Here is a 25,991-nt window from a genome sequence, read left to right as displayed (position 1 = left end):
GGTTGACTCAGCCTCAAATGAGTACCTGGCACAGTGGTGTGTAAACATCGCCATGAGGGAGACAAAGGCGGTCGGGCGAGGTGCTGGCCACCCACCCCCTTGTGCGGTGCAGGCCTTCATAGGTGCTACTCGCTAACAGCACTTGCACCAAAAGCCTGCGAAAGCTATACGGGGTGTATTTGTTGTTTCATGTATATAAACATATTTTCAGCCAATGTATGAGTGTTTATACATGTGGGAGAAAACCGGAGTACCTGGAGAAAACCCTCGCGTGTGACACTTCTATGCACGTGGTGTTGTATGCATGTACTGTGTTGAACTTTTGTCGCATAGTATATGTTGTAACGGTGCAGCAATGCACGGATTGATATCGATTACAAAGCCATCGACACATGCACCGAATCACACGTCTAAGAATTTTTTTTTTTTAGATTTGCAAATGTTATATGCAATGGGTTCGTGTAACTCCTCCAGCCACTAGAGGCTGCTTACATTCACCACATCCTGGACATTATTGTGAAATCTGAAAATCCATTCAATTGCGGAGTCGAGATGGGGACATTTGTTATCACCCGAATGTGTAGGAAAGTTTCGAATGAAATAGTAGAAGTCATTTAATGCGTGCGTAATCAGCCTGGTTTATTTTTGCACAAAATACATAAATTCCGCAGAACAATGCAGCTTTCCAGCACCCGCGTTATGAAGTAGCCAAATAAAGAAAAACGTAGTGTATTACATGATTTATGGCGTGCAAATACAAGTCATAAAAACCTCAGCCATCATCGTTAACACTTCCTTATAGCATACAATTTATAATAGCAAGGCAAACATGTAGAGCAATGGTATTTTTTCAGACTGGAAAAAAGCAATATTTTCCCAGTGCTTTCAAAGCATCACATTTTAAACACGTGTTCTTTCAATTGCAAGTCAGTAAAATTATATGGTTCGCCCTTCACGTCTGATTTTGAAGATCGGCCACTCTATACAGCAAGTCACCCTCCTCCCTTCCTTACTGAACAACTTGGCCCGAACATTTGTGCGTGAAAATGAAGCTAATGAATGTGACATGAATTCGGAAAATTTCATAATTTCAATTAGATTGAACACCTTGGATCTGACGGCTGAAACGGAGGACGCTAAATGATGCTGCCAAAGAAAAGGGATTAAGATTGATTGAGGCTCATTCTCCAATCACGGGCACGCACGATCAATTGGAACTGTTGTAAATAATGGACAGGGGAAGGTATTGATTCTTATGCCATTAAGTGTGTAAGTGAATAAATTGGCAGTGGTTATGTCGGATATCTTTCCGAAGTGTATATTACTATAATTAGATTGAACTTGAGAAGAAGAATAATCTTGTTCTTTCCCTGCCCCATTAATGTATAACAATTATGGAACAGTATCTTAAACTTGACTGTCACATGGGTGAGAGTGGAGGTCTCATGATTCTTTGTAAATCAGAATAGACCTCTTGTACGTTTACACATCGGTCACGGCATTAAAAAAAACATCAGACGGATGAACATTACATAAATGTACATCACGGGACCACCTTTGCCAGTGTAATAAACGACTGGACCACGATGTCTGGCTCAGTGTCCTTTATTCGGTCCGTACTGTATTCCCACACGGCTGTCTCTACTCTGTAGCTTCTCCACGGTGCTGACTCCGATGTCGGCCCGGTCCACAACAGCAGCCCCGCTGCTGTTACTCTCACACAGCCCCCCTTGGCTGTACTCGCTGCAACTCCTCTCTCCTTCGTCCTCTCTGCAGCTCTGACAGCCTCGTGCTGTCTCTCCCTCTTCTCTCCCGCCACACCTGGCAGCCACACCGCTGCCTCTAACACGCAGCCCTTCTGGCTGTCTTCTCCGCAGCTGCACACCACTCCGTAACTTCCTCCTGTCTTCGGGGTTGGCTCCCGATGGCCGTCGGTGCCCCCCCTCTTCTCACTCGCCCGCGTGGCCTCACTCTTTTCCGTTCACACCCCGACTGACTTCCCCTTCCGGTTTACCCGCTTAAGGACCCGAACCTTCCACCCACGTCACATGGCTCCACCCCCCGTGACGTCACATCCGGAAGGTCGCTTACGCCCGCATTACACCACCCTCCCCCGTAGAAAAATCCCAGCCGACCTCGGCTGACCAATAGCAAATCGTAATGCGGCGAATCGACCTTCCCCCCTAAAGGACACTAAGCATACAATGTAACAGCAAGAACAACAACAACGCAATTAACATCAACGAACGTATAAAAAGCATGCAATAAATACAACTGTAAGAAAAAGATAACAACACAGCAACAATCAACGAAACGTAAGCGATTTGGAACGTGTGCGGGTCGCCGGCCCGTCCCGGACGGTCGGCGGCCCACTCGCAGAACGGGAACGCGATGAAAGTCGAGGAATGACAGGGGGTAATCCCCCTGTCGCAGCTGGAAGTCCACCAACGTCCCGTGTCCCTAAAGAATTAGTCTTGGGCTTGTCCCGTGACCGTGCCTGCAGCTGGGTCGGAAGGGCTGCAGGGCTCGAAGGTCCCGCAGACCTGGCAGGCGTCCTCCGAGCAGGGCCCCTCGTCCCCCGCAATGTCACGGCCGGCCTGTCTGGAACAGGTACGACAGGCGCTCTAGCAAGATCAATGGACGCAGGCAGGGGAGAGTCAGCAGCAACAGACCCCGGCAAGGCAACATTGGGGGATGACGCATCATGTAAGGGAGCAACATATGGTTTCAAGCGCGACGTATGCACAACCCAGCGACGAGATCCAATTTGGACGCGTGCTGACTGTGGGTTGGGAACCGCAATGAGGCGTACGGGACCATGCCAGGGTTTGTGCAATTTCGGAGAGGTTCCCGGACGTACCTGTGGACAATGAAGCCAGGCTCGGTCCCCAACCTTCCAGGGGCACTCCCCCTCGGACCGTCGCGCATACCGCTCGTTCCGGGCCTGGGCTTTGGCCGTAGCCACGCGGGCATTCTCCCGCGCCTCCGTGACTCGGCGAACCGTGTCCTGAATGTATTCAGGAAGTGGTTTACGAGGTCACTTCACCCCAGTTCCCAATTGCACATCCACCGGTGGCACGTTTTCCCGACCATACATAAGGTAAAACGGCGAATACCCTGTAGCCGCATGAGGCGTCATCCTGTACGCCGAAAGCACTCCGGGGATGTGCAGATCCCAATCTGATTGTTGTTCGCTCACGGTATGGCAAAGCATGGCAGACAATGTCCTGTTCAGCCGTTCAACCATACCATCCGTCTGCGGATGGTATGGGGATGTCCGTACTTTCTTAGTCCCAAGGCCCGCGCACACTTCCGCCAATAATTTAGAAGAGAAATTCCTGCCCTGGTCCGTGAGGAGTCTCTCAGGCGCCCCCTTGTCCATAATATACCCAAACAAAAAGGCGTCGGTAATGGCCGCGGCCGACTGATCGGGCAACGGCCAGGCCATCGGCCAACGGGAGAGGTACTCAACCCCTACCAGCAAATATTTATTACCCCTCGCCGATGGTGGAAAAGGTCCCAATATGTCCAGTGCCACCAATTCATTGACTCGAGACACCTGAATCGACTGGAGAGGCGGCACGTAAGGATGTTTCGGCGGCTTACGTCGTGCACACGCAGGGCACGCGCGCACGTGCCCTACAGCATCTGTCGCCATGCCGTGCCAAAAATAATGACGTTGCAACGTCAACAAGGTCTTCTGCACCCCTAAATGTAAGAGAGTGTCACAATGGAGGGTTCTAATCAACTCGAATCGCAAGGACGTTGGTACCACCAGGCGCCAACGTTCCTGGAACCCCTCCAGCCACATAAGTAGACCATCTCGGAGAGCGGTTTGCGGCCCCACAGCCGTACTCGGACTCCCATTGTCCCTAGCAGACCGCTTCCGCAAGGACACCAACGACTCATCCATCATCTGTTCCCGGATCCAGACAGACCGCGGCAGATTCAAAACCCCGTCAGCCGGTCCCGGTTCCATCGGAGTGTCCGACTTCTCGACGGCCAACGTAAGCGGCTGAGGGGGGTTTGGAATCGGCGAACACCTATGCGTCCCCGACGCACATTTACAAGGGGCGCGCCGCGGTAATCTGGAAAGTGCGTCAGCGTTCGCATGGCGCACTCCCTTCCGATGTTGAATTTGGAAGGAAAATTCCTGTAGCGTGTCCAACCAACGTGCCAACTGTCCGGATGGCTGGTCAATTTTAAGGGCATATTGCAAGGCCGCATGATCCGTACGCACAATAAAAGAACGACCGTAGAGGTATGGTCGAAATTGCCGTAAGAAAAAAAACAACCGCCAATAGTTCTCTGCGAGTGACACAGTAGCGGGTTTCCGCAGGAGACAAGACTCGGCTACCATACGCCACGACACGCTCTACACCCCCTTTAGACTGTGATAATACCGCCCCAATACCCGTGTCACTCGCGTCCGTATCAAGAATGAATGGGTGATCGAAATCGGGATAATCCAATGTTGGGGCCGTGGCCAATAGATCACGCAGACTCCGAAAGGCCGCCTCCTCCGGCTGTCCCCAAACAAACTTCCGTCCTTTACCCGTAAGGAGATGCAAGGGCCTCGCAATCGTCGCAAAAAACCCGGCACAAATCTTCGGTAATACGAGGCAAATCCCAAAAACCGCCGAACATCCCCCACGGTGGCCGGAGTCGGCCAATCCCGGACGCACGCCGTCTTGTCCGGATCCGTGGACACCCCCTCAGCACTCACAATGTGCCCCAAATAGCGGACGGACCGTTGCAGTAGGTGACATTTCTTTGGTTTGAATTTCAATTTGGCAGAACGCATCCTCGTGAACACTGTCTCCAGCCGCGTCAAATGTTCATCAAATGTGCGGCTGAAGACAATAATATCATCCAAATATATAAGACACGTCTCCCACTGCAACCCCGACAAAACGAGCTCCATCAATCTTTGAAATGTAGCAGGGGCCGCATTCAATCCCATCGGGAGACAGTTGAATTGAAATAACCCCTGCGGCGTACGGAATGCGGTTTTCTCCCGTGAGGACTCGTCAAGGGGAAGCTGCCAAAATCCCGAAGAGAGGTCCAATGTGGAAAAGAACTTAGCCCCCGACAATGCGTCGAGGGAGTCATCCATACGCGGCAGGGGGTACGCATCTGCCACCGATATCTTATTCAATTTCCGGAAATCAACACAAAATCGCAATTTTCCATCCTTTTTCTTAACCAAGACGACCGGAGCGCCCCATGGGCTGTTAGATGGCGATATAATGTCCGCAGCCAACATGTCTTCCACTGCCCCCCGCACGTGTTCTCGCTCCGCAGGACTCATCCGATGCGAATTTAATCGAATAGGGGCAGCATCGCCCGTCTCAATGTGATGGTAAAGCAACGATGTGCGGCCCAAATCCAAATCATCAGAGCTGAACACATCGGAATATGTCAACAACAATTTACGCAGCGCACCACGTTGCTCCATGGAGAGGGAAGAATTTCCGTCACATAAGTCAGCAACCCAACGATTATCCGAACCCCTTGGCTCGGAAACCCCAGCAACCACTCCCCGGCTATGCGGACAATCATGCGTCGCAAACGCCGTAGTGGCATGTGCCACAACCGTACCGGCCGGAACACGTACGTTTTCCCCCCCCGCATTAAGCACCTGTAAAAACGGTAATTGATCCGGCCGGACGATGGTCTGTGCCCCCACTAACGCCAACCCAGTTGTTATCGTGGCGGACGGTGACAACAAGACCCCTACTGCTCCTAGCCGATCAGGCAGGGGCTTCCGATACCGCAAGGGTATAAGCATCTGTGTACCAGGTGGGATGTCCACAGATGCGACGGACAGCGCCTGCACTTGTACGGCCGAAGCAGGTCGCCCCCAGGGCGACGGCAGAAACGAGATTTGACGGCCCCCCGGCAGTTCAATACAATTCTCATTGATTTTGATCAAAATGGGCATCTTAGCCAAAAAATCGGTGCCTAACAAACAAGGAACCGCCAAAGATCTCGATATTAACACAACGCCCGAGGCCGACACATCCCCAATAGATATCTTAGCATCCACCTGGCCCACGATACCCATGCTACCCCCGTTCGCAGCGACGCACGACCCATAAACCGGACGCACAGCCCCCGGCGGGATGCCCAACAGATGGAAAATTACATCCGAAATAATAGTCGCAGACGCGCCGGAGTCGACCAAAATGCGTACGTCCACCCCTTGTATAGACCCCGGTACAGTGGACGAACCCGTAGCGGCCGCGACGACTCTCCGTGCCAACTTGCGCCACTGCGTGACCGAGCGACAAGGCCCCGTCGAAGGGCTTTCTTTAACAACAACATTAGGATCGCGCAACGAAGGTGATGGGTGAGGTGTAATGCCTTGCCGGGTGTCTGGTGCGTGCCGACATGCCTGTTTCGGAGGATCTTTAGTCGGCTTGTCCGGTACCGAGGCCTCCTGCTGCGGCGGAGCCGGGAAGCGGGCCCAGCAGTCTCTGGCGTAGTGGCCCCTACGCCCGCAGCGGAAACATTCGGCATCGTTGCGCCGAAGCGCAGGCCTTGCCTCCCGACGGCCCCGTTCCGGTAGCGCAGCGCGCGGCCTCGGCCCGCCGCGTCCCGTCCATGGAGCGGAGGCGGCCGTCAGCTGTTGAGGGCCCCGGTCATCCGGAACGTAGACAGCCTGCGCAGGGTTCCACCCCAGCGCATCCCCTTCTTTGACGGGCCCCCCCGTCCACGCCGTCACTTGTTTCCAGCGACGGAGATTGAATTGCGCATCGAGACACTTAGCAGCCGTCCGGGAAGTTAGTTTCTCATGCCCACACACAGGCATGGGGATCCCTAGATCTCGAGACAGCTCCAACATTTTCCCTAATATGAGAGGCTCGAGCAGGTCCTGTGGCGTCTCAGGATAAGCTGCCATGGCCAGCTCCAGCACCGCACCCCTGAACGCCACGGGCGACTCCTCTGGTGCTCGTTGTCGTTGAGCGAATCGCCGATGCGCATCATCTGGTGGCTCATAAGCGTCGGCCATTTCTTGAAAAACACCACATAAAGTTGCCTTCTTATCGGTCGTTATGGAACGGAAAAATCGGACAGATTCGTCGTCCAGGAGAGTCGGCAACACCTCCAAAGCCTCAGCATCGGTCCATCTTGCTGTGCGTACCGCCGCCAAGAAGCGGCAGGCGAAAGCGCTCCAGTCCCCACCGATGGAAAATTCTTTAACTGTGGTAAGGTGGCGACTCCGACTCCTCTTCCCGCCGTCTTCCAATGGTGGTGGTTGTGGTGGCAAATTCAAAATGGCGTCGGCCCGCGGCGTGGCCAAGATGGCGGTTTGGCGCCGCGGAGCGCGCAAGATGGCGGCTTCTTGCCGCGTGGCCAATGGCGGCGGCAGGGCAGGCAACGTGGCGGCCCGCGGAGCACCAACTGCGTCCTCCATCGTCCCTGGCGCGACGAGATGGCATAAATGCGTCAGGACGTCCTTTAGTGTCTCCAGTTGTACCGCCATCTCTTGCCATCTTTGATCAGCGTCCGATGATGTCGACGGACCCGCCACCGCGCCGACATCCTCCACTCCCGTCCCCGTGCTCGCCTCAGCAGGGCTCTCCTCCACCACCCCAGCAGAATCCGTGGTTGGAGGGAGTTCGTCGTCGTCGGACGAAGAATCCGATGCAGGCGCCGGATTAACTTTCTTCCTCACTTGTTTCGACATGCCGTTGCACTTCTGACACCAGTGTAATAAACGACTGGACCACGATGTCTGGCTCAGTGTCCTTTATTCGGTCCGTACTGTATTCCCACACGGCTGTCTCTACTCTGTAGCTTCTCCACGGTGCTGACTCCGATGTCGGCCCGGTCCACAACAGCAGCCCTGCTGCTGTTACTCTCACACAGCCCCCCTTGGCTGTACTCGCTGCAACTCCTCTCTCCTTCGTCCTCTCTGCAGCTCTGACAGCCTCGTGCTGTCTCTCCCTCTTCTCTCCCGCCACACCTGGCAGCCACACCGCTGCCTCTAACACGCAGCCCTTCTGGCTGTCTTCTCCGCAGCTGCACACAACTCCATAGCTTCCTCCTGTCTTCGGGGTTGGCTCCCGATGGCCGTCGGTGCCCCCCTCTTCTCACTCGCCCGCGTGGCCTCACTCTTTTCCGTTCACACCCCGACTGACTTCCCCTTCCGGTTTACCCGCTTAAAGACCCGAACCTTCCACCCACGTCACATGGCTCCACCCCCCGTGACGTCACATCCGGAAGGTCGCTTACGCCCGCATTACACCAGTACCAAAATATGATAATAGGGTTTCCCCTTTTTTCTGGCAACAAAACAGGTGTTGAGATGTTAAAACACCAACCTGAAACCTTTTACAAGGAATCATGTCTGCATTAATCACAATACTTGTGGTCAGAATGCAAACAAAAAAATACTCTGATAATATATGCATTGTCTTTGAAACTGATTGGTCCACACCAGAGACAGCTTTCTTTTGAGCCTAGGCTCAAAAGAAACCTGTAGACCAATCAGTTTCAAAGACAATGAATATATTATCAGAGTACGTTTTTTGTTTGCATTCTGACCACAGGTATTGTGGTTAGTGCAGACATGTTTCCTTGTAAAAGGTTTCAGTTTGGTGTTTTAACATCTTAACACCTGATTTGTTGCTAGAAAAAAGGGGAAAAACAATTTAAATACATAAATGTTCTGCTAAAAAATCCAGGCAAAATAATGAATACAATAAAACGGATAAATAAATATATCTATCGATCTATAGTACTGTACTATATAAATAAGAATGCAATTACGTTTCTTCACTATTTTGCTTTAATTTGTCATGTTTTTACTCTACAGGAAAAAAACATTATTTTCAAGATAAGTTGTCTGTTTACAATTTCTTATGATTTATGTATAGTATTAAATGGTAAGTTCCAAAGGCATCCTCATAATAACAATGTTATAAATTATTCAACATACGACGTTTCATTGTACAAACTTAGCTTCAGGCACGCATCTCCTTCGTATATCGAGGTACTTACGTGTAGGCAGGGGCGGCCCCAGACGAGCTTGCCAGCAACTGGCGCCCTAAGGGGCCGTCCATAAATGACGTCACGTACCTAGGGGGGGGGGGTCAGACATTTGTGACAATGTGTGACGGGGATGAGGGGAGAAATGTGACGTCACATCAAAATGCGCACATTTAAATAAATATAGACAACACGTTCTACTTAATTAAATAGACTTTTTAATAAATGTTTTCTCCTACAACATCAGAGTGCAGCGCCACTTTAAATACGCACTACAATGACAATAGTTTAAAGCGATTTGAAGAATGTTTTTTTTTGGGGGGGGGGGCAGAGCTTTGTGACGTCATTATTGAGGGGGGTCTGACTTTTTGTGACGCCGTGTGATGAAGGGTGGGGGTAGTAAAATATCTTCCAAAATCGCGTTACGTCATTAATGGACGGCTCCTAAGGCGAACCACGCAATCAGCACCCCCATCCCCAAAACCCCAAGGGCAGATCTCGGCTGAGGTTTTTGGTAAAAAGGGAAACTATTTGCCCTTGTTTTCCGTTTAATGTTTTAAGCATGTTTAAAAAAATCTGATTTTCACCAAGGGAGATGATATGACTCAAACTACAGGTGACCTGACACTGGATTATAATGTAGAATAAAATTACAACAGGTTTAAAGCTATCCTACTTAAATAGCTGTGGACGCCGATGATATTCGGCATACTGTAAACAGAATAAACATGTTTATACTGTACTGTGAAACTCCTTTAATACCTTAATCTTTTTAATCTTTGTTGACACGTGACGATTTTTTAGCAAAAAAAGTTTAGGCCGACTACGCTGCGATTTACGGTATTTATTTTTTCAAGTAAATAAAATATTTTACGTGATAACATTCTCAGAAATGTTGAGAAATTTCTGATAATTAATATTTTCTCCGTAATAATGATATCCTTATTTTACTTGTATTTTTTCTTCAATTGTATTTTTTCCCTCAAATTTGGCACCCCAATTAACTTGGCGCCCGAGTTCGCCTGCCTCCATGGGCGGATTGGTCGTCTCTGCTTGTCAGTAGTTTTTGGGCAAATTCGAAAATTAAAAACACGCGACTCCTGTCATAGCTTCGGTAGACAGAAGCCATCCGCTACGGGTTGTGTTGGGGGGGCTGATCTGGGGGGGGGCAGCCGGGTGGGACCGGGTGGGGGCGGCCAAGCGGGTGGGCGGAGTTTTCTTTGTGAACGAGGCGGGCATGACGTCACGACACGGGGCGTGACGTCACGCGGCGTGTCACCACGCTGGGAACGCTTAAGTGACGTCACCCCAGCGGGCCGCGTGTGCAGAGACGAGAAGCAATGGCGACGCTAGGAGCTGCGCGGCGTTCAGCCCTCTCGTTCCGCAGGGCGCTCACGGGAGACCTGTTGGGCAAACACCAGGTCTGTGTGTCTCTCTGTGCGTCTGGCTGTGTGTGCGTGAGGGGGATGGAGGTTGCGGAGGGTGGGGGTGGGGGTGGTTGTTGACCACCTTGCTGTTTTTTCCTGGATTTTTCTGTTACTTTAAGATGTTTTCTTGTTCATATTTTTTGTTTGTTGCGGTTGCACCAGATTCTAAAGCCGAATTGCTCACAGGGCTATACCTAATCAATGAACTGAACTCTTTTCGGGTGCCGTTACCGACCTTCACGGAGTGCTACTCACTTGACAGCACTTGTCCCAACAGTCTGTTAAGGCTGTACGGGGGAACTTTGACTTTGTGTGTGCATCTGCCGGTCGTCTCCGTCGTCGGTCAACACATGGAACCCGCCGGGTCTATTCCCGTGACCTCCGTGCTAGCGGCGAGACCTTTCGACGCGATAGCCTCAGAGTGCACCTAGCCTGGCACAGGCGCCGTGGTGATGTCACCGGCAGAATGGCGGGTGTTGTGGTTGTTGTTGTGGTTGTTGTGGTTGTTGTGTGCTTTGCATGGAACGCCACGCTGCTGCTGTTTCGTGCTCCGTTGTGTGAAGTTGTTACTGCTGAGGTCGTCATTCCGGGGAAGTTGGAGTTTAAAGGGCAAAAGAGTTGCGAACCGCGTGTTGCACGCACGCGGTGGTTTGCTTGTTGCTGATTACTTTTAGAATACAATTAAGTTTATGGTGCTGATGTTGCTGCTGCTGCGTTTGGCAGTGGTGCAAACAAACACAATTAGCGACGACAAAAAATAACTTCCAGCAGATTGAGTCCAATGACACCGTGGCCTTTGAAGAGAGAGATAAAAAAAAACTTTTGACGTTTCAGGCAACGACGCTTTGACAGCACACACGCGAACATTATTAGTTTCGCGCGAGCTGTGTGGCAATTGGTAACGAGGGGACAAGAGTGTGAGGAGGTGATTTGCGTTGAAGGGTATAAGTTGGGGTTAATAGCTCTGCAATTTTGGGAAGTTTTGCAGCGTCATATTTGTCATTACATTGTTAAAATTAAGAGTTATTAAAGTTTCGATTTAAAGCTTTCGTGACGGCAGGGATTCATATTCTTAGGACGCTGTCTTTCCGACAGCTCTGTTCTTCACCTGAGGACAACTGTTTGTGTTGTAGCCGAAACGTCGTGAGAATTAAATAATGTTTTATTATTTCCCTTCTACGTGACTTTAACGAAAGATCCATGAATAGTTATTAAAGTACCAGTTGAAAGGGTAAAAACCTATTACTATATTTTGCCACTGGTAAAGGAGGTCTCATAGTGTAAATGCTTACCCCGAGCTCTCAATACTCTGGTAGTGCGCTGTTTTTGAGTTGTATGCCTTTTGGCGTCATCTGCTCCACCACCAATGGAGACTAGGCTCTAAGAAAAGCTGTCTCGGGTGTGGACCAATCAACTTCAAGGACAGTTCATATTATCATCATCAGAGTTGTTTCTTTTTGTTTGCATTTTGACTGCTTGTGTTGTGGTTATTGCAAACATGATGCCTTGTATAAAGGTGTCAGTTTTTGTACCAGTTGAAAGGGTAAAAACCTATTACTATAGTTATTAAAGTGTTGGAACGGCTCGTTCTCTACGTCCTAAATGTGTGTAACGTTCTTAAACGCATCCAGATTATTTGGTGTCCGCTGTTCTGCCAATTTCCCTAAATTTATTTAACTTGAGCAGCATATACAAAAGACGCTATGTAGAGCAAAAAAGCCGATCGCATACCCAGCGAATAATATGCAGGTATGAAGCATCCCTGGGTTATTTTAATGTTATCTTATTAAAAAAACAGGTCCAAAATTAAATAAGCAAGAGGAGTGGGATTGTGGGCATGCAATACAAATGTATGCACTGTATCGCAGGCCACTGTGGTTTGTGCTCCTTCAAAGGAGGAGGAAAAACCACAATACTCTCTCTTCCGAAGCCCTAGTCGTGGCTAGGGACCTCGAGATTGGCCATTTAGCTCCTGAACAAATTGCCATACGCAAGAATATGACTTAACAACCGCTATGTTGTCTGTAAAGTTACATTTGCATTGCATAACATGTATACGTCTGATGGTTATAACATGCTTTTTTGCTGTGAAAGCCTCTCAATCGGTGATTTTGGTCTTTTGGGTCATAAATACCGTGCAGCAAAACGTGTAAAAGTTCCCTGCTGGGCAGTATCGTTTTGTGCATTTGCAGTCAAGTGTGGCGCGCGCCACGTGCACATGCTATGTTTAAGTGAAAGCATAACCCTTGAGTGTGTGTTTTGGAGTACGCGTCGAATTTGTAATTCGTGCATGGTTTCGAGCAGCCCGTCGCTTGACTGAAGCCAGCGAAAGGACCTTGGAAGTGGACAAGGGCAAAGGTCGCTTGAAGGACATCGTCCCAGCAGGTCGTTTGAAAGCGCTTTTTTAAAAAAATGTGACCAGAAAAACAGACTTGGCCCAATTAAATAGTTAAACATTCATTTTCAAGACTGACTTAACGAGTGTTTTTCGTGAAGCGGGTTGCAAGTTCCGCGCACAAGCACACCGTTTTTCATATTATTTCACTTATCATACCCGTCGTGAGTGTTTGCAGTACATATTGTACTTTAAATGAGTTCACGTAAGTTCGTCAGCATTGAGAAACTTCGGTCTGCAGAGTCGGTAGCCACATTCCACGAACCAGTTGCCTCCAGAATGAAGGATAACAACAGGGGGTTGGCACATCGTGTCAGAGAACTCTGGGACTAACTGGTCATTGTTGGATTGTGTGTGCTTGTGACCATGCTTCTACGGCGGTTTGATGTGCTTTGCCCGATTAGGCCAGCTCCTTGTAAAGTTCCATGCAAGGGTTTTCACAGGCGATGGATACCCAATATGGCACAAGTCTGATGTGGGACTAGCGAGTCATTTTGGATGACCTTTGAAATGCAGTCAATAATCAGTTTTTCATCATGGCATCGTCACTATTGACAATAAACCAGAGCTTGTTTTTTTACAGATTAAGTTGCATAACAAGCACATTTCTGTCACAGACTGGAATTGACTAAAGTAATTTAAAAGGCATTAGTTGTGCATAATCAATCTTTCTTTTTGGTATTTTATGAAATGCGTATGGATTTCAGATGCTTACATTTAACAGCACAAATACTTGCAGCAGTCTATCGCTGTTTCTACTACTTTGAAAGTGTGAATGGGGTTATTTTCATAGCTTATATTGAATTCGAATGAAGCAGAGGAAGACCAGCTGAAGAGATGACCAGGCAATATAAGAGGGTTTGATGGCCACGACTTGTTGTGAACAACTAAGTAAAATAATGGATGGAAATGGGGGAGGCTTTTGCACAGCAGTGGCAGTCTGACAACAATACCAAGTGTTTTTTAAAAATCTGTGCAAATAGCTTAAAGGAACCTGACAATAAACTACACACAACAGATCCAAATTATGAATCAAAATATTGCAGTTGAATTTCAGTAAACATATTTTGTCTTTTATTTCCAGTGTGGCCTGAATCTGTCCACTGTGTATATTTTATGTGAAAAAAGTATTTTCTAACTGTACCAACATTTCTTATATTTCGTTGTGGATTTAAGTTTGTAAGAAAAATTATGTGTGCGCACGCATTATTTCAACAGACATCTTGAGAGACCAGCCTATGGTTCATCTTCTTGGTTTTTTCGGTGAAGTCACGTAATAATAAAATAATACTAATAAAACATTCTCACGACGTTTCGGCCGCAACGCAAGCAGCCGTCCTCAGGTGAAGAAACAGGGCTGTCGGAAAGACAGTGTCCGAATGACAGCGTCCAAATGGAGTTCATTCGGCCGCTGTCTTTTTGACAGCCCTGTTCTTCACCTGAGGATGGCTACTTGCGTTGTGGCCGAAACGTCGTGAGAATTTTATTTAATAGTTTTATTTTATTATTTTATTATTTCCCTTCTACGTGACTTTACCGAAAGAACCAAGAAGATGAAGCCCTGCAGTCACGAAAGCTTTAAATCGAAATTTAAGGCTATGGTTATTAGAGAGGTCCTGGGTTTAACTTTCATTGGTGGCTTGAAGCTAACACACTGCTGACTTTTTAAACAATGTAATGATTTGTTCAAGGCCAGGATGTACTGGCCTTGACACAAATCATCTGCTATAAATATTCTCGGTGCACTCGTAAACTTGTCTGTGTGAAATGAAGAAAAATCACAATTTTATAGATGAATCAAAGTGGCCAATGAGAGCAGATTGGAACGCTAATTGGAAAACTTAACTTCGTAATGAAATGCAACATACCAGTGTGTGCCCAAAGTAGACAGTTTTTAATTAATTTATATAACCTCTTATCCAATGGATTGGAGGCATGGACTTTAACAGAGAAAATGGAACAAGCTGCCATGTATTCCTTAGACATGTGGAGAGATTCCTGCTTTGAAAAACAAGTGGGATTGGGCAGGGCATGTCACTCAAGTTCAAGTTTCATTTATTTGTTATAGCCTTGTGAGCCATGCGGCTCTTAAGTCGGGTGCAACCGCAACAAACAAAATATGAACAAAGAACATCTTAAAGCGACGACGCGTAAAAGAAACATCCTGGAATAAACCAGCAAATATTCCAAAAAAAACCCCCATTATTAATACGGTGTGTGGAAAAATCACAATGTGGTGCAAGTCAAGAATAAAAACCATAAGACAATTTAGATTAACCATATGTTTTCGAATCACCAAAATAAAGCTATAAAAACAGTGTAACAGCAGTAATCACTTGGAAGGCTGATGTGTAGTGGGAAAGACTAATGATAGTGACAGCCTAAGGAGGGAACACAATAAGTGTTTCTTAAGATGGAGCAACAAAATGTGTCTGTATGCATGAGCTAGTTAGATTGCATAGAACAACTGAGAAATGCTAATGACCTGGGGAAAGGTGAGGACTTCATCCAAAAGTGGATAGATCATGTCCAGTAATGATGAAATCATTGTAAGCTATACACCGTTTTGTGTTTTCCCCCCTAGAAGGCTGTTTAAAATGTATTTTAAATTTATAGCTTGACTGGAAGCTTAAGCTAGTGAGAATTACATTTTTTATGATGTTTTCTTTTTATTATTTTATTATTTCCCTTCTACGTGACTTTACCGAAAGAACCAAGAAGATGTAAGCTTCACTTTTCAAAGTGGCACAAACTTTTTCAGTTTAGACATTATTGCCAAACGTATAGCATCAAGAGGTTCTTCCAGGAAATGCGAAGTCTGTGTGCACAAATCTTATTCTCCATGTAAAGTCAACCTGAACAGGTCGGGTATGAATGTTCAAATAAAAATAAATATGACATAAAATCGGACCACATATTGTACGCATTGCGGAACTATGCGAGAACGATAATGTCTCTTAACTTTGAAAACGCTCCGCTTGTATATAGGTTCATCATAATTATGTAGTGCTGTGTACATTGCAGTGCCAGGCGTGGGGAATTCCTCATCCAGCAGTGAATTGACAAGGACTGCGTGTACGCTGTAGTGATATATTCGTGAGTAAAACATATCAGTGTATAATGTATTCAATTACCTTGCATCTTTATACAGATAGTTCCCGAGTTACGTCAGTCCGACTTACGATATTTCGATCTTACGATAGCGATACGACAAAATTGTAAAATATTTTTAATTTCGTGCGGCAGGCAAGCGCAGCAGCGTACGGGCGATTTCATTTTAGGGTTACCACGATACGATACGTTCAATGCATGTTAAAAGTTTTTTTTATGGCAGATAGGATTGTTTCCTGAAAAAACGTTCTATTAAATTGCAGTTCATGTAGGTAGGCTAAGAATTTACCTTTTTTTTTACTTTACATTTTTTTGTGCAATACAGTATTGCAATTAATAAATACATACAGTATATAGTTTATACAGTACGGTACTGCTCTGTTTTGCTAAATTATCACCATTCTTTAAGACTCCTGGGTAGGCTAGGCCATCTTCGACTTATGATATTTTTGACTTACAAGGGGGTCGTCGTAACGCATCTCCATCGTAAGTAGAGGACTACCTGTAATTGCAAAGCAGCACTTCTTACCGTTTGTACTTTTTCTTGTCTTGCCCTTTGCTTTTCAATTTCTCAAAACCCATCAGTCATGAAACAATGAGAAGTATGGGACTATATATTTAACGTACACGTGTGTGAATAAAGTTCATAGTTCACACGGTGTTTTACGTTAAACACTTCACTTTCATAATACACGTTTTTGGGTTAGATCGCGTTATTTATAAATGTGTCGTAACCCTCCACCGCCCGACACGGCCAATCAGCAAAAAAGTGTCACGTTGACAAAATACAAAAAGTTCACTACTTTAGCCCAGTGAATCCACAACATTTACAGTTTTTGAGTAGTACGACGTTTCGCTGGTAATTACATCCAGCATCATCGGGCAATTCACACACGTGAACTTTGTTCACACACGTGAACTTTGTTCACACACTTGCGAAAAGAGGATACGGAGGATACGTTCATCGTTGGCAGAAAGTAGGCCTGTGCTACGTGGTGTGTGCCCTGGAGCAGAAAGGCCAGCCCAGTAAGGGTCATTGCATACTCGTGTCAGCAGTGGCCAATAGAAAAGTGGGGTGTCCAGATTACTGCCTGTGTTGAGCTATTTGTGTGCGTGTATGGGCAGGCATTAAGCCTAGCTTAATTTTTTTTACCTTAGTAATAATAATAAAGACAATTGTAAATGATTAATTACAATCCATTGTCAATCCACCAGTGGATGAAAGCTTCACGACGCTTTGTCGGTCATGGGTTTTTTTTTCTGATTATATTTCCACATGCTGGCCAGTGCAGATTGGTTAAGTTGTGCCTTGCCCAAGACCGGTTCAGATGACACTCGCCTACAGATGTTATCTGTGACCCGGAGTCGAACTCGATTCGTTGGGTTCAAAGTTAAGCGATTTAACCACTGTGCCGCTCCTCACCCCCCTCCACCAGCACCCACCGCCCCCTTGTAAATGTTGCAATAAGAATAATGAAGATCGTTATTAATTAATAATCCTCGCTTTCATCAAGCCTATGGTTTTCCCTTAATTAAACTCGGGAGGATGTGTTACTCTACACTGGCTCACCAATATATTAATTGCAATACGAATTAAATTAGGCACGCACCATTAATTATCCGCAATCTTACATTTGCTTGTCGAAACAATTACAGGCGTTGTTTATTATCGGGAACAAATAATAAACAGTAATTTGACAGTTATTTAAATAGCAACAGCTCTATTATTGATTTGTTTGGGAAAGCGGTTCTTAGCAAGGAATCTGCTCAAGTAAAACATATTTGCATTTCCCCCCCAACTCGAGTTGATTTTTTATTGTGCAATGTAATGAGTTAAGTGATATATGGATACGTGTTGGTTTTTGCCGAGTGTTTCTTTGTTAAAAGTTTGTTTGCATGCGGCTAACTTTTTCTTACTGCAGCACGCAATGCTCCTGGATAAAAGCTTTCCACCTATTTAATGTAATCTGTGCATTTATACACGATTCAATGCGCGTTATCAGCCTAATGTATCCCTCAGAAAGCACTCGGTTTGATAGCACGTTGCATGTTTATGGAATTGCCTTCCTGCCATTGTTAAGTGTTTCACACAGTGGTGTTTAGTTTTGAATGCAGCCCTAAAATTGTCCTATCAAATTGCCTCTCTTTTCTTAGCAGTCCTGCCATTATTGCCTGCAGGGAGCCAAAATGTCCTACATTTGTGGTTCATAATTTATGCTTTACAAACCGATGAACATATGTGTGACATTATGCTTTTTTTTTACTTATGCAGCTGTTGTAATGTGTGACTCGAATATGATTTTACTCCGCATTGTGATCTGGCCACATCGTTCATGACATTTTGCATTGCGTTTGCTCATCCTGTCGTAAAAGAAACAGGTTTTTTTCCCTACGCAGAGCTTTTCTTTTGCCAGTGGCATTTATAGACGTGATTTGACAGACATGTGGGAAGCTCCGAATGCAGCGTTTGTGTACGTAGGATTGATTTAGGAGGGTATTTCCCCCCTTGCACAACATTCATGTGACAGCTATATCATGTGCCGTAAATGTGCTATTTAGAGTCTATTGTACGGGGTAAATAACATTATGTGGTCCGGCAAATTAGTGCAGCGTCGTCTTTTTTAATGCCGATTCTGTGACCTTACTGGCCCAGGTTGTTAATGTCCAGTTGGCTTGCCGTGATGTGGCGGTACTACTACCACAATATAAGATCCACAATCGTATTGTCTGTTTTGAAAAATATCGTGATTAAACCTGGCTAACTTAAAATTTTCTGATAAAATTTTCTGACGATTTTTTAAAATTAAATATCAATAATTAAAGTTCAAACTATTATAATCAAAATTCTGAATGAATAGCTTTTAGTGCTTTGTGAAACGTTTTCCAGATAAATTGACAGCATGGTGGTTATGATGTCACAAATATCTTGACGGCACGTGTTTTGCGAGCATTCTCGATTGTAAAATTGAAGTGAGTTAAATGAGGATTTTGTTGAGTGAGCTGCAGTAAATAAAAATGGAGAGTCTTTGAGTTGTACTGCAAGTACAGTACAGTGATCCCTCGTTTATCGCGGTTAATGGGGACCGGAACCCCTCGCGATAGGTGAAAATCCACGAAGTAGGATTGGCCCCCTAGGAATTTCCGTATATGTGTGTGTGGGTACCAGAATGTTTAAAATATGTATATTTATACTTTATATATATTTTACTTAAATCTATTTAATTATAAAACCTTAATATTATACATTCACTCTCTCTCTCATACGATACGTATTATGGTGTTCTACACTCACCAATGACAATAGTATCTTGAGACTTGACTCCAGTAATGACGACGACGATGACAATGACGACGATGACAGACCTGTGCAGTTCGATGAATGTGATGATGAATGTGATGATGAATGATGATGATGATGGTGTTACTGTACAGGTATAATGAGGCCTTTAAATCAGTTCGAAAAATCCGCGATGCACTGAGGCCGCGAAACTTGAACCGCGAAGTGGCGAGGGATTACTGTAATGTACTAAATCGTCATTTAATGAAACACAATATTGTGAAATATGAAGTCGCGGTGGCTCTATTGTCCAGTAACAAGTAGAGAACCCATTCAGATGTTAAGTTGCCCATTCTCCAAAGTGCTGCGATATGGCTCGCCAAGTTTTTTTTGTAGGGCAGTAAAACAGACATCTCCCAACAAGCTGTTTATTTCAGTAGTCATGGACTCTTGCTTTGCAGCGGTGCCAAGTACGGTGCGGGGTTAAGCTGGGTTGCGACATTTGCAGTGGAACATTTTCAAAAGGGTTATTTATGCTGCGCGGAGGGTCCTCATTTGCCCCCTTGGAGGTGACGCTTTTGTTAAGGACGCACCTATGGAGTTAGAGGTAGGGCTCTTCGGGCGACCCTGCCCGGTAAAAGTCGGTTCTCTTTCGTGATGTTCCAAAGCTTTCAAATATCATGCGGGCTGCTTTCTCACAGCAACTTCTACACTGCAAGGTCATTGGCTGCTCTCTTGCATTGCCTCGGTGACCACGTGGCATGCACTGTCTCATCTGCAGTAACGCGCTCCGCTGCCATTAACAAAGGACTTGGGGACCGTCCATAAATGACGTCACACGATTTTGGACGATTTTTGACCCCACCCCCTTAGTCACACGACGTCACAAAGTCAGACCCCCCCTCAAATATGACGTCACAAAGCTCTGCCCCCCCCCCAAAATTAAACATGCTTCAAATCGCTTGAAACTATTGTCATTGTAGTGCGTATTTAATGTGGCGCTGCACTCTGATGTTGTAGGAGAAAACATTGATTAAAAAAGTCTATTTGATTAAGTAGAACGTGTTGTCTATATTTAATTTAAGTCGCGCATTTTGATGTGACGTCACATTTCTCAAACCCCCCCCCCCCACCTCGTCACACATCACACATCGTCACAAATGTCTGACCCCCCCGTTTTGAAAGTGTTACTTTATGGTGGTGTTAGCAAGTACCCTACACCTGGCGTGACATTGCCTACTATAATCACCCAGAAATGTGCGTCCGTCCCGAGCGTGACGTCACTCCACATGAGGCCCACCCCCCTGTATTCATATTCATGAGAGGGTGGATTTTTACACGAACGCAGAGGAAGGTCGAGCTGAATTCAATAATTTATTACGCAAAGTCGCTTCAAATATGACGTTTCTTTACAGAAAGTGACGGCAAAAAAATTAATCTACGTAGCACACTGCTACATCCATGCTTGACGTCATTGCAAAAGAGGCCCCTCCCCCCTTCATTAATATTCATGTTCGCGTGGAAATTTACACCAACGCACAAGAAGGTCGCGCACTGCACATGCCGCACCTCTCCCCAATAACCATTTAGCGGGTGACGTCACTCCACATGGGGCAACCCCCCCCCCCCCATTAATAATCGTGAGCTAAACTATTTTTCTATTGAATATTTCAGACTTACTGCAATATACACCCGTCCTTGGATGGGCAGAAAAGCCTGTTGCTTGTTTGCTTAATTTGGCGGTGGTGCATTGGTTAGAGCATGACCATCAGCACTCGTGAGCGATATCTGAACAAGCATTTGAACCAACAAACCCGCCTTTACCAAACCGCACTGACCATCCTGGCGAAGTATGGTCCAACAACCCCCGTGACCGACATGGCATATGGTGGCCTCATCAGGGGATTGACAAAGGGGGCTGACTTTCGTCTTATTTGTCTGCCATTGCATTGTGGTGGTCAGATGCCTTGTATTACAAATATGTCGAGACACCGTGAAGTGGCATCTATTGATTGTCTGTTGTCCACATATGCCACAGATAAAAAAATATTCTTGCACAACTGGAGATATTTTATCTGCACTGCAGCCTGCGAAGAGCCAGGGTGTTGGAGATATAAATGACAGATTTTCTAGCCCGGTTTTAACTGGGTCCAGCAAACAGGGCCATGGGGTAATAACAAGTTGAGCTCTGCTCTCATTTCATACATTTCCACACAACAAAACGCCCTTCATTCCCACATCGATATTGAAAGCTTGCTTGGGTTATCTGGCCCACTTAAAATTATTATTTTTCAGACTGAAAGTTCGGAGGTAGTGCTGGTGTTTTTTTTATTTAATGACGTTTGGAGGCCAATGCATGGAGACATCAATTAACAATCTATTTATATTTGAAAATGATGCATGGATCCATTGCGACAAATGTTTTTTTCAGAGGGAGTTGGTATATGCAGTTGTAGGCGCCGTTGTAAGTAGGAGGTAATGAGTCACATAACGGTGAAATGGACTATTTAATGTTCTCGAATACAAATGACGCTCTGCTAGATACAGGCAAGTGTAGTGCTTTTCAATAATATTTCGGTCGTATATTTAGGTGGTGGTTGTGAGGTTTATGGGAGTTATTGCACCTTGCAATCAGGGGTTTCGAGCCTGTGGCTCATGACGACTTTGAGGCCTGTATGAGGCATGCGAAATACATGTTGCATGGGGTAAGGTGAAGTTGCCGCTATGAAATTGCTTGCCCACACCACTGCTGGCACTATAAGGAGCTCGAGAGACATGAGAGTGTGCCACGCTGGTCCTACATCTTAAAAGAGATAAGAATCCTCGCAAAACCCACAGCACGCGACCTGCCCATGGACTCCTCGTGATGTCCCCCCCCTTTATACTTGCGCGTGGACAAAGATCAAACCGCCGACCTTTAGATTGCAAGTCCAAGTGTGCTGGCCGTTATGCCCACTGTGGAAGCATCCCCCAGGACAGTATACCGGAGTGAAATGACTTGCCTCAGCAGTTTCAGAAGGTAGCCCTGGAGTTGAGACGCTAAAGAGTGAATAGCTCAAGAAGTTACTTTCGCAAGTCGCAGTGTTGGAGTTGACATGATGTGTGTCACTAGCAATCTCTCTCGTTATGGCTTTTATTGGTGAGAGGTGGGTCAACTTGATATTGGCTTTTTACCGTTTTTTCAAGCACTAAAGGACCCCTTGGTGGATAGTTTAAGGGTAGTGGGCAATTGCATTCAGAAGTTCTTATAGTTCTTTACTGTAAATGATTTTGTAGTGGAGCCAAAGCACACTGCTCAAGGTGGTGGAGGTGATGGTAATGCCTCACCTGGAGCCGAGTGATGGGAACGGTCCCCTGTCTGTGTATTCTTTATCGCTTCGATGCGTGATGTCTTTATCGCTCCGAGGTTTGGAGTCCCTTAAATGCCCCAAAAACACAATTGAGCTATCGGCATCACGCCATGAGGCAAATTGTCCATTCGGCCTCTCGCGAAGCAGTGCCTTGCCCTGTGTTAGTAAGAGAATTGCCCACAGAAGCAGGTACCACAGAACTACCTCCGAGATCCTTTCAGGTGATCTCTTGTCCACATTAGGGCACAATTTTTTCTCCCAAACTCCCTGCTATAATTTTTGTTGCATATTGGTCAACCCATTATCTATTATAATCCTCAGAGCTACAATTCTGCCAAATTCAGTGAATAGCCAGATTTAACGTGATTTTTTTTTTATTGTGCAGTCGTTGGTGACCTGGCTGAGACTTGAAACTCAAGCTTAACCACCTGCTTCAAATCTAGAATTAACCACCTGGTTTAATCACAGGTGGCTAAAACCTGGATTCTAACTCAGGTTTCCAGCGGTGCCGGTTCTTTGTTGTGATCCCCGCAGCCACCCAGCCACTTCCCCAAATGGCATTTTTTGTCTGAAATAATGAGGCCACTTTTAATAAAAATAGGTCAAAAAATGAAAAAAACCGCAGTCTGGTTTTAAAGGAACATCAAGTGACATGTGCTTTTTTAGCTGTGTTTTTAACGCTTGCCAAGAGAGAAGATGTACCCAACAGTGTGGAATGAAAGTTGTTGTCAAATTTTGTTTTCGCGGAAATTATTGTTTCAGGTGTTAGAGTAACTCTGGTGCTCCGAAACATCTCCCCTCTTGCCCCCTGCTGTGTCCCTGGTCATGGTGACCCGACCTGCAAACACACGCTGGTCGTTATTGTGTTTATACTTGAGAACGTTGAGGAAACACGATCCGAGCCCAACCTCTCGCTCTCTGTTTTATTCCCAATGTAAGCGGATGTAATCGTCCCATTGCATTTTTCCTGATCCCAGTTTGTCGCCCACAATGTTAAGTTGTTTACAAATTTATTTCGGCACATCTGAGATGGTTGATATAATATAAGAAAACTATAATTTAAAATGATAAAGCACCCTTAAACAATCTCTCTCGTGGCATATTTTTGAGGCCTCTTATATGAATCGTGTACGACTAATCCACAGAACATTTGAAGAGATGCGTTGAAGGGACACAGCTGGAAACCAATTTTGAGCATTTATAGCGAGGGCAGTTATTGAAGGTAGACCTGGATCACAATGATACATATCAAGAGCCAGACGAGCAGGCGCAGAGTGCTTTTGGAAAACTGCACTGAATGATGAAACGTAACGTGCCAATGTTGCCTAAAATAGAACATGTTTAACCAGTGTATATTTGCTCGATATGACCCAATGTCTTCGAAACATGGACGTTTATAAGGAACGTGGAAGAAAAATGTTAAATGTGTGCAAAGAAGCGTGGAGCGGTGTACGCTTGGTAATCTAGTGATGGACAACAAAATAATACGTGGATCGGAGAACAAATGTGATTATAGACATCATATTGACTTTTAAAGTAAAAGTGGATTTGGGTAGCGTACGTCGCTAGAAGGGATGATGGCCATCACTTGAGAGAAACAACCGTCTTTGGCAGCCAAATGAAGGAATAGAGAGGACGACATCCATAGGGGAGATGGAGTGATGAATTGAGGTCGTGTGCAGGCGTAATGAAATTGCTTTGAGTTTAGTTTACACCTCATAATAATCCTTCATTTTTGTTTATATGGAGAGATGGATATATGGAGGAGACATAGCCTTTCCTTATTTTGTTATTTATATTATCCACAACGATGCAAATTATTATTTTGAGACACCTCATATAAGCCAATTAAAACATTCTTACTCTGAACGATTTATTAAATATTTCACTTTAATCTGAAAGCATGTGAAGTATTTTTTTGTTTCCCCATTTAATAATTATTATATTTATAGAGCACTTTTCATCACGGGTCTCGGAGCGCTGTACGAAAAGTAGCAGTCGCCCCGAATAAAAAAAATAACTCCCCTAACTAAAAACGAGGAAATCACAAGATAATAAAATTAATGCTACAAAGCCATCTGCTAAATCAGCTAAAAGTTGAATACAATGGAGTTGTTTAAGTTCTATGATAATTAAAGCAATCGGGTTTGACTGTCGGTCTTCAAGGAATACAAATAAATGTTTGTCTGATGTTTGCATGTGCTTAACCAGCTTTAGCATTCACAACAAAGCCCTGGATTCCCCCCCCCCCCCCCCCGCAGTGTCGCAATTTAAAATCAATCCGGGGATTACATGTAATCTTCATTAACTATTCTGGATACGGCTGGTACTATTTTTTTTTATTTTACAGTACTTAACTCACAATCAGGGATGCTGTGAGCTCAAATCCTGGGTAGAGGTCATCTCAGCTCCTTATTCCGTCCGGGGCGAATACAATTAGTGTCACTCCGCACGCGGAGTCGCCGGTGGCCCGTCCTATCGAAGACACCTGGGCTGCCTGGTCATGGTAATATGGACATTTTTTAGAACCACGGTTTCCAAGGATGGGACCGAAGAATGAGAGAGAAATACTCGATGCACATTTCAGCAGGAAGGCACTTTAGCATCCTTAACTGCTTAGTTTCCATTTTGCCCAAGATTGGCTTTGCCAATTTATCGCACCCATAACCCTGTATGGATGAAGCCCTTTCACCTCTGACTGCAACAAAACCCATAATTGTATCCAAGCTTTGAGAATATATATTTTTTTGCGATTTAACATTAATTTATAGCGGAGCGCGCAAGAAGGTACACTACCGAATATGAATAGGAGGCAATATGAAAGACAAAATACAATGCAGGAGGAGTGGTGGCGCAGTGGTTAGCACGTTGCGCTGATGACCCCGATGACTTGAACTTGATTCAAGGCCACAGCTAACATCAGTTGTGAGCCCTGTGTGAACTAGTTCGGGGCCCACCTTCACCAGCCAGTGCTGACCAGCGTGATGAAGCATGGTCAATGCCTTCCCCCATGACTGACATGGCATGAGGAGGCCTTCATCCATCAGTGGACTTAAAAAAGGGCTGCGATTGTAATGAGTACTTTTATTTATGCAATGCAATTTTTATTTATGTTGTGTCTAAATGCATCTGCATGTCAAGACCCAAGCATTCGGCCTGTGATGTCATCTTCCCAAGGCCGGTCTCGAACATGCACTAGTGCACTGTTCGTTGTGAGAGTTAAGAATTACATTTTCTTCATCTCATCATTCGACACCAGCTGGGCAGTGGTAGTTATGGCCAGGAAACCAGCACTGCTGTAGGCAGCGAGGGTCGGTGGATATCACACGCATGTCGTAAAATTCCCTTTCCATGGGCGTCGAGGTGCCATACCCTTGGTCGCCAGGAAAAGGCCGGTTGGGCTGTTCCGGGTTGGGCTGTTCCATGCCGGATCT

The 25,991-nt window shown here is 45.8% G+C and overlaps 1 protein-coding gene across 1 annotated transcript in view; it reads left to right on the top strand.

Annotated features, from left to right (window-relative positions):
• Window positions 1-10,269: 10,269 nt before the first annotated feature.
• Window positions 10,270-25,991, top strand: part of SUCLG2 (succinate-CoA ligase GDP-forming subunit beta) — a 133,959-nt gene continuing 118,237 nt past the window's right edge. Inside the window, exon 1 of the mRNA XM_078614550.1 lies at window positions 10,270-10,418. Coding sequence (XP_078470676.1) covers window positions 10,338-10,418 — 81 coding nt within the window. The 5' untranslated portion in view covers window positions 10,270-10,337. The remainder of the gene's footprint in view (window positions 10,419-25,991) is intronic.

Source organism: Lampetra planeri, chromosome 44, assembly GCF_965212315.1.
Source record: "Lampetra planeri chromosome 44, kcLamPlan1.2.h2, whole genome shotgun sequence".
NCBI classification, from domain to species: domain Eukaryota; kingdom Metazoa; phylum Chordata; class Hyperoartia; order Petromyzontiformes; family Petromyzontidae; genus Lampetra; species Lampetra planeri.
The sequence above is the reverse complement of the archived record's forward strand: the minus strand, read 5'-3'. Positions and strand labels throughout refer to the sequence as shown.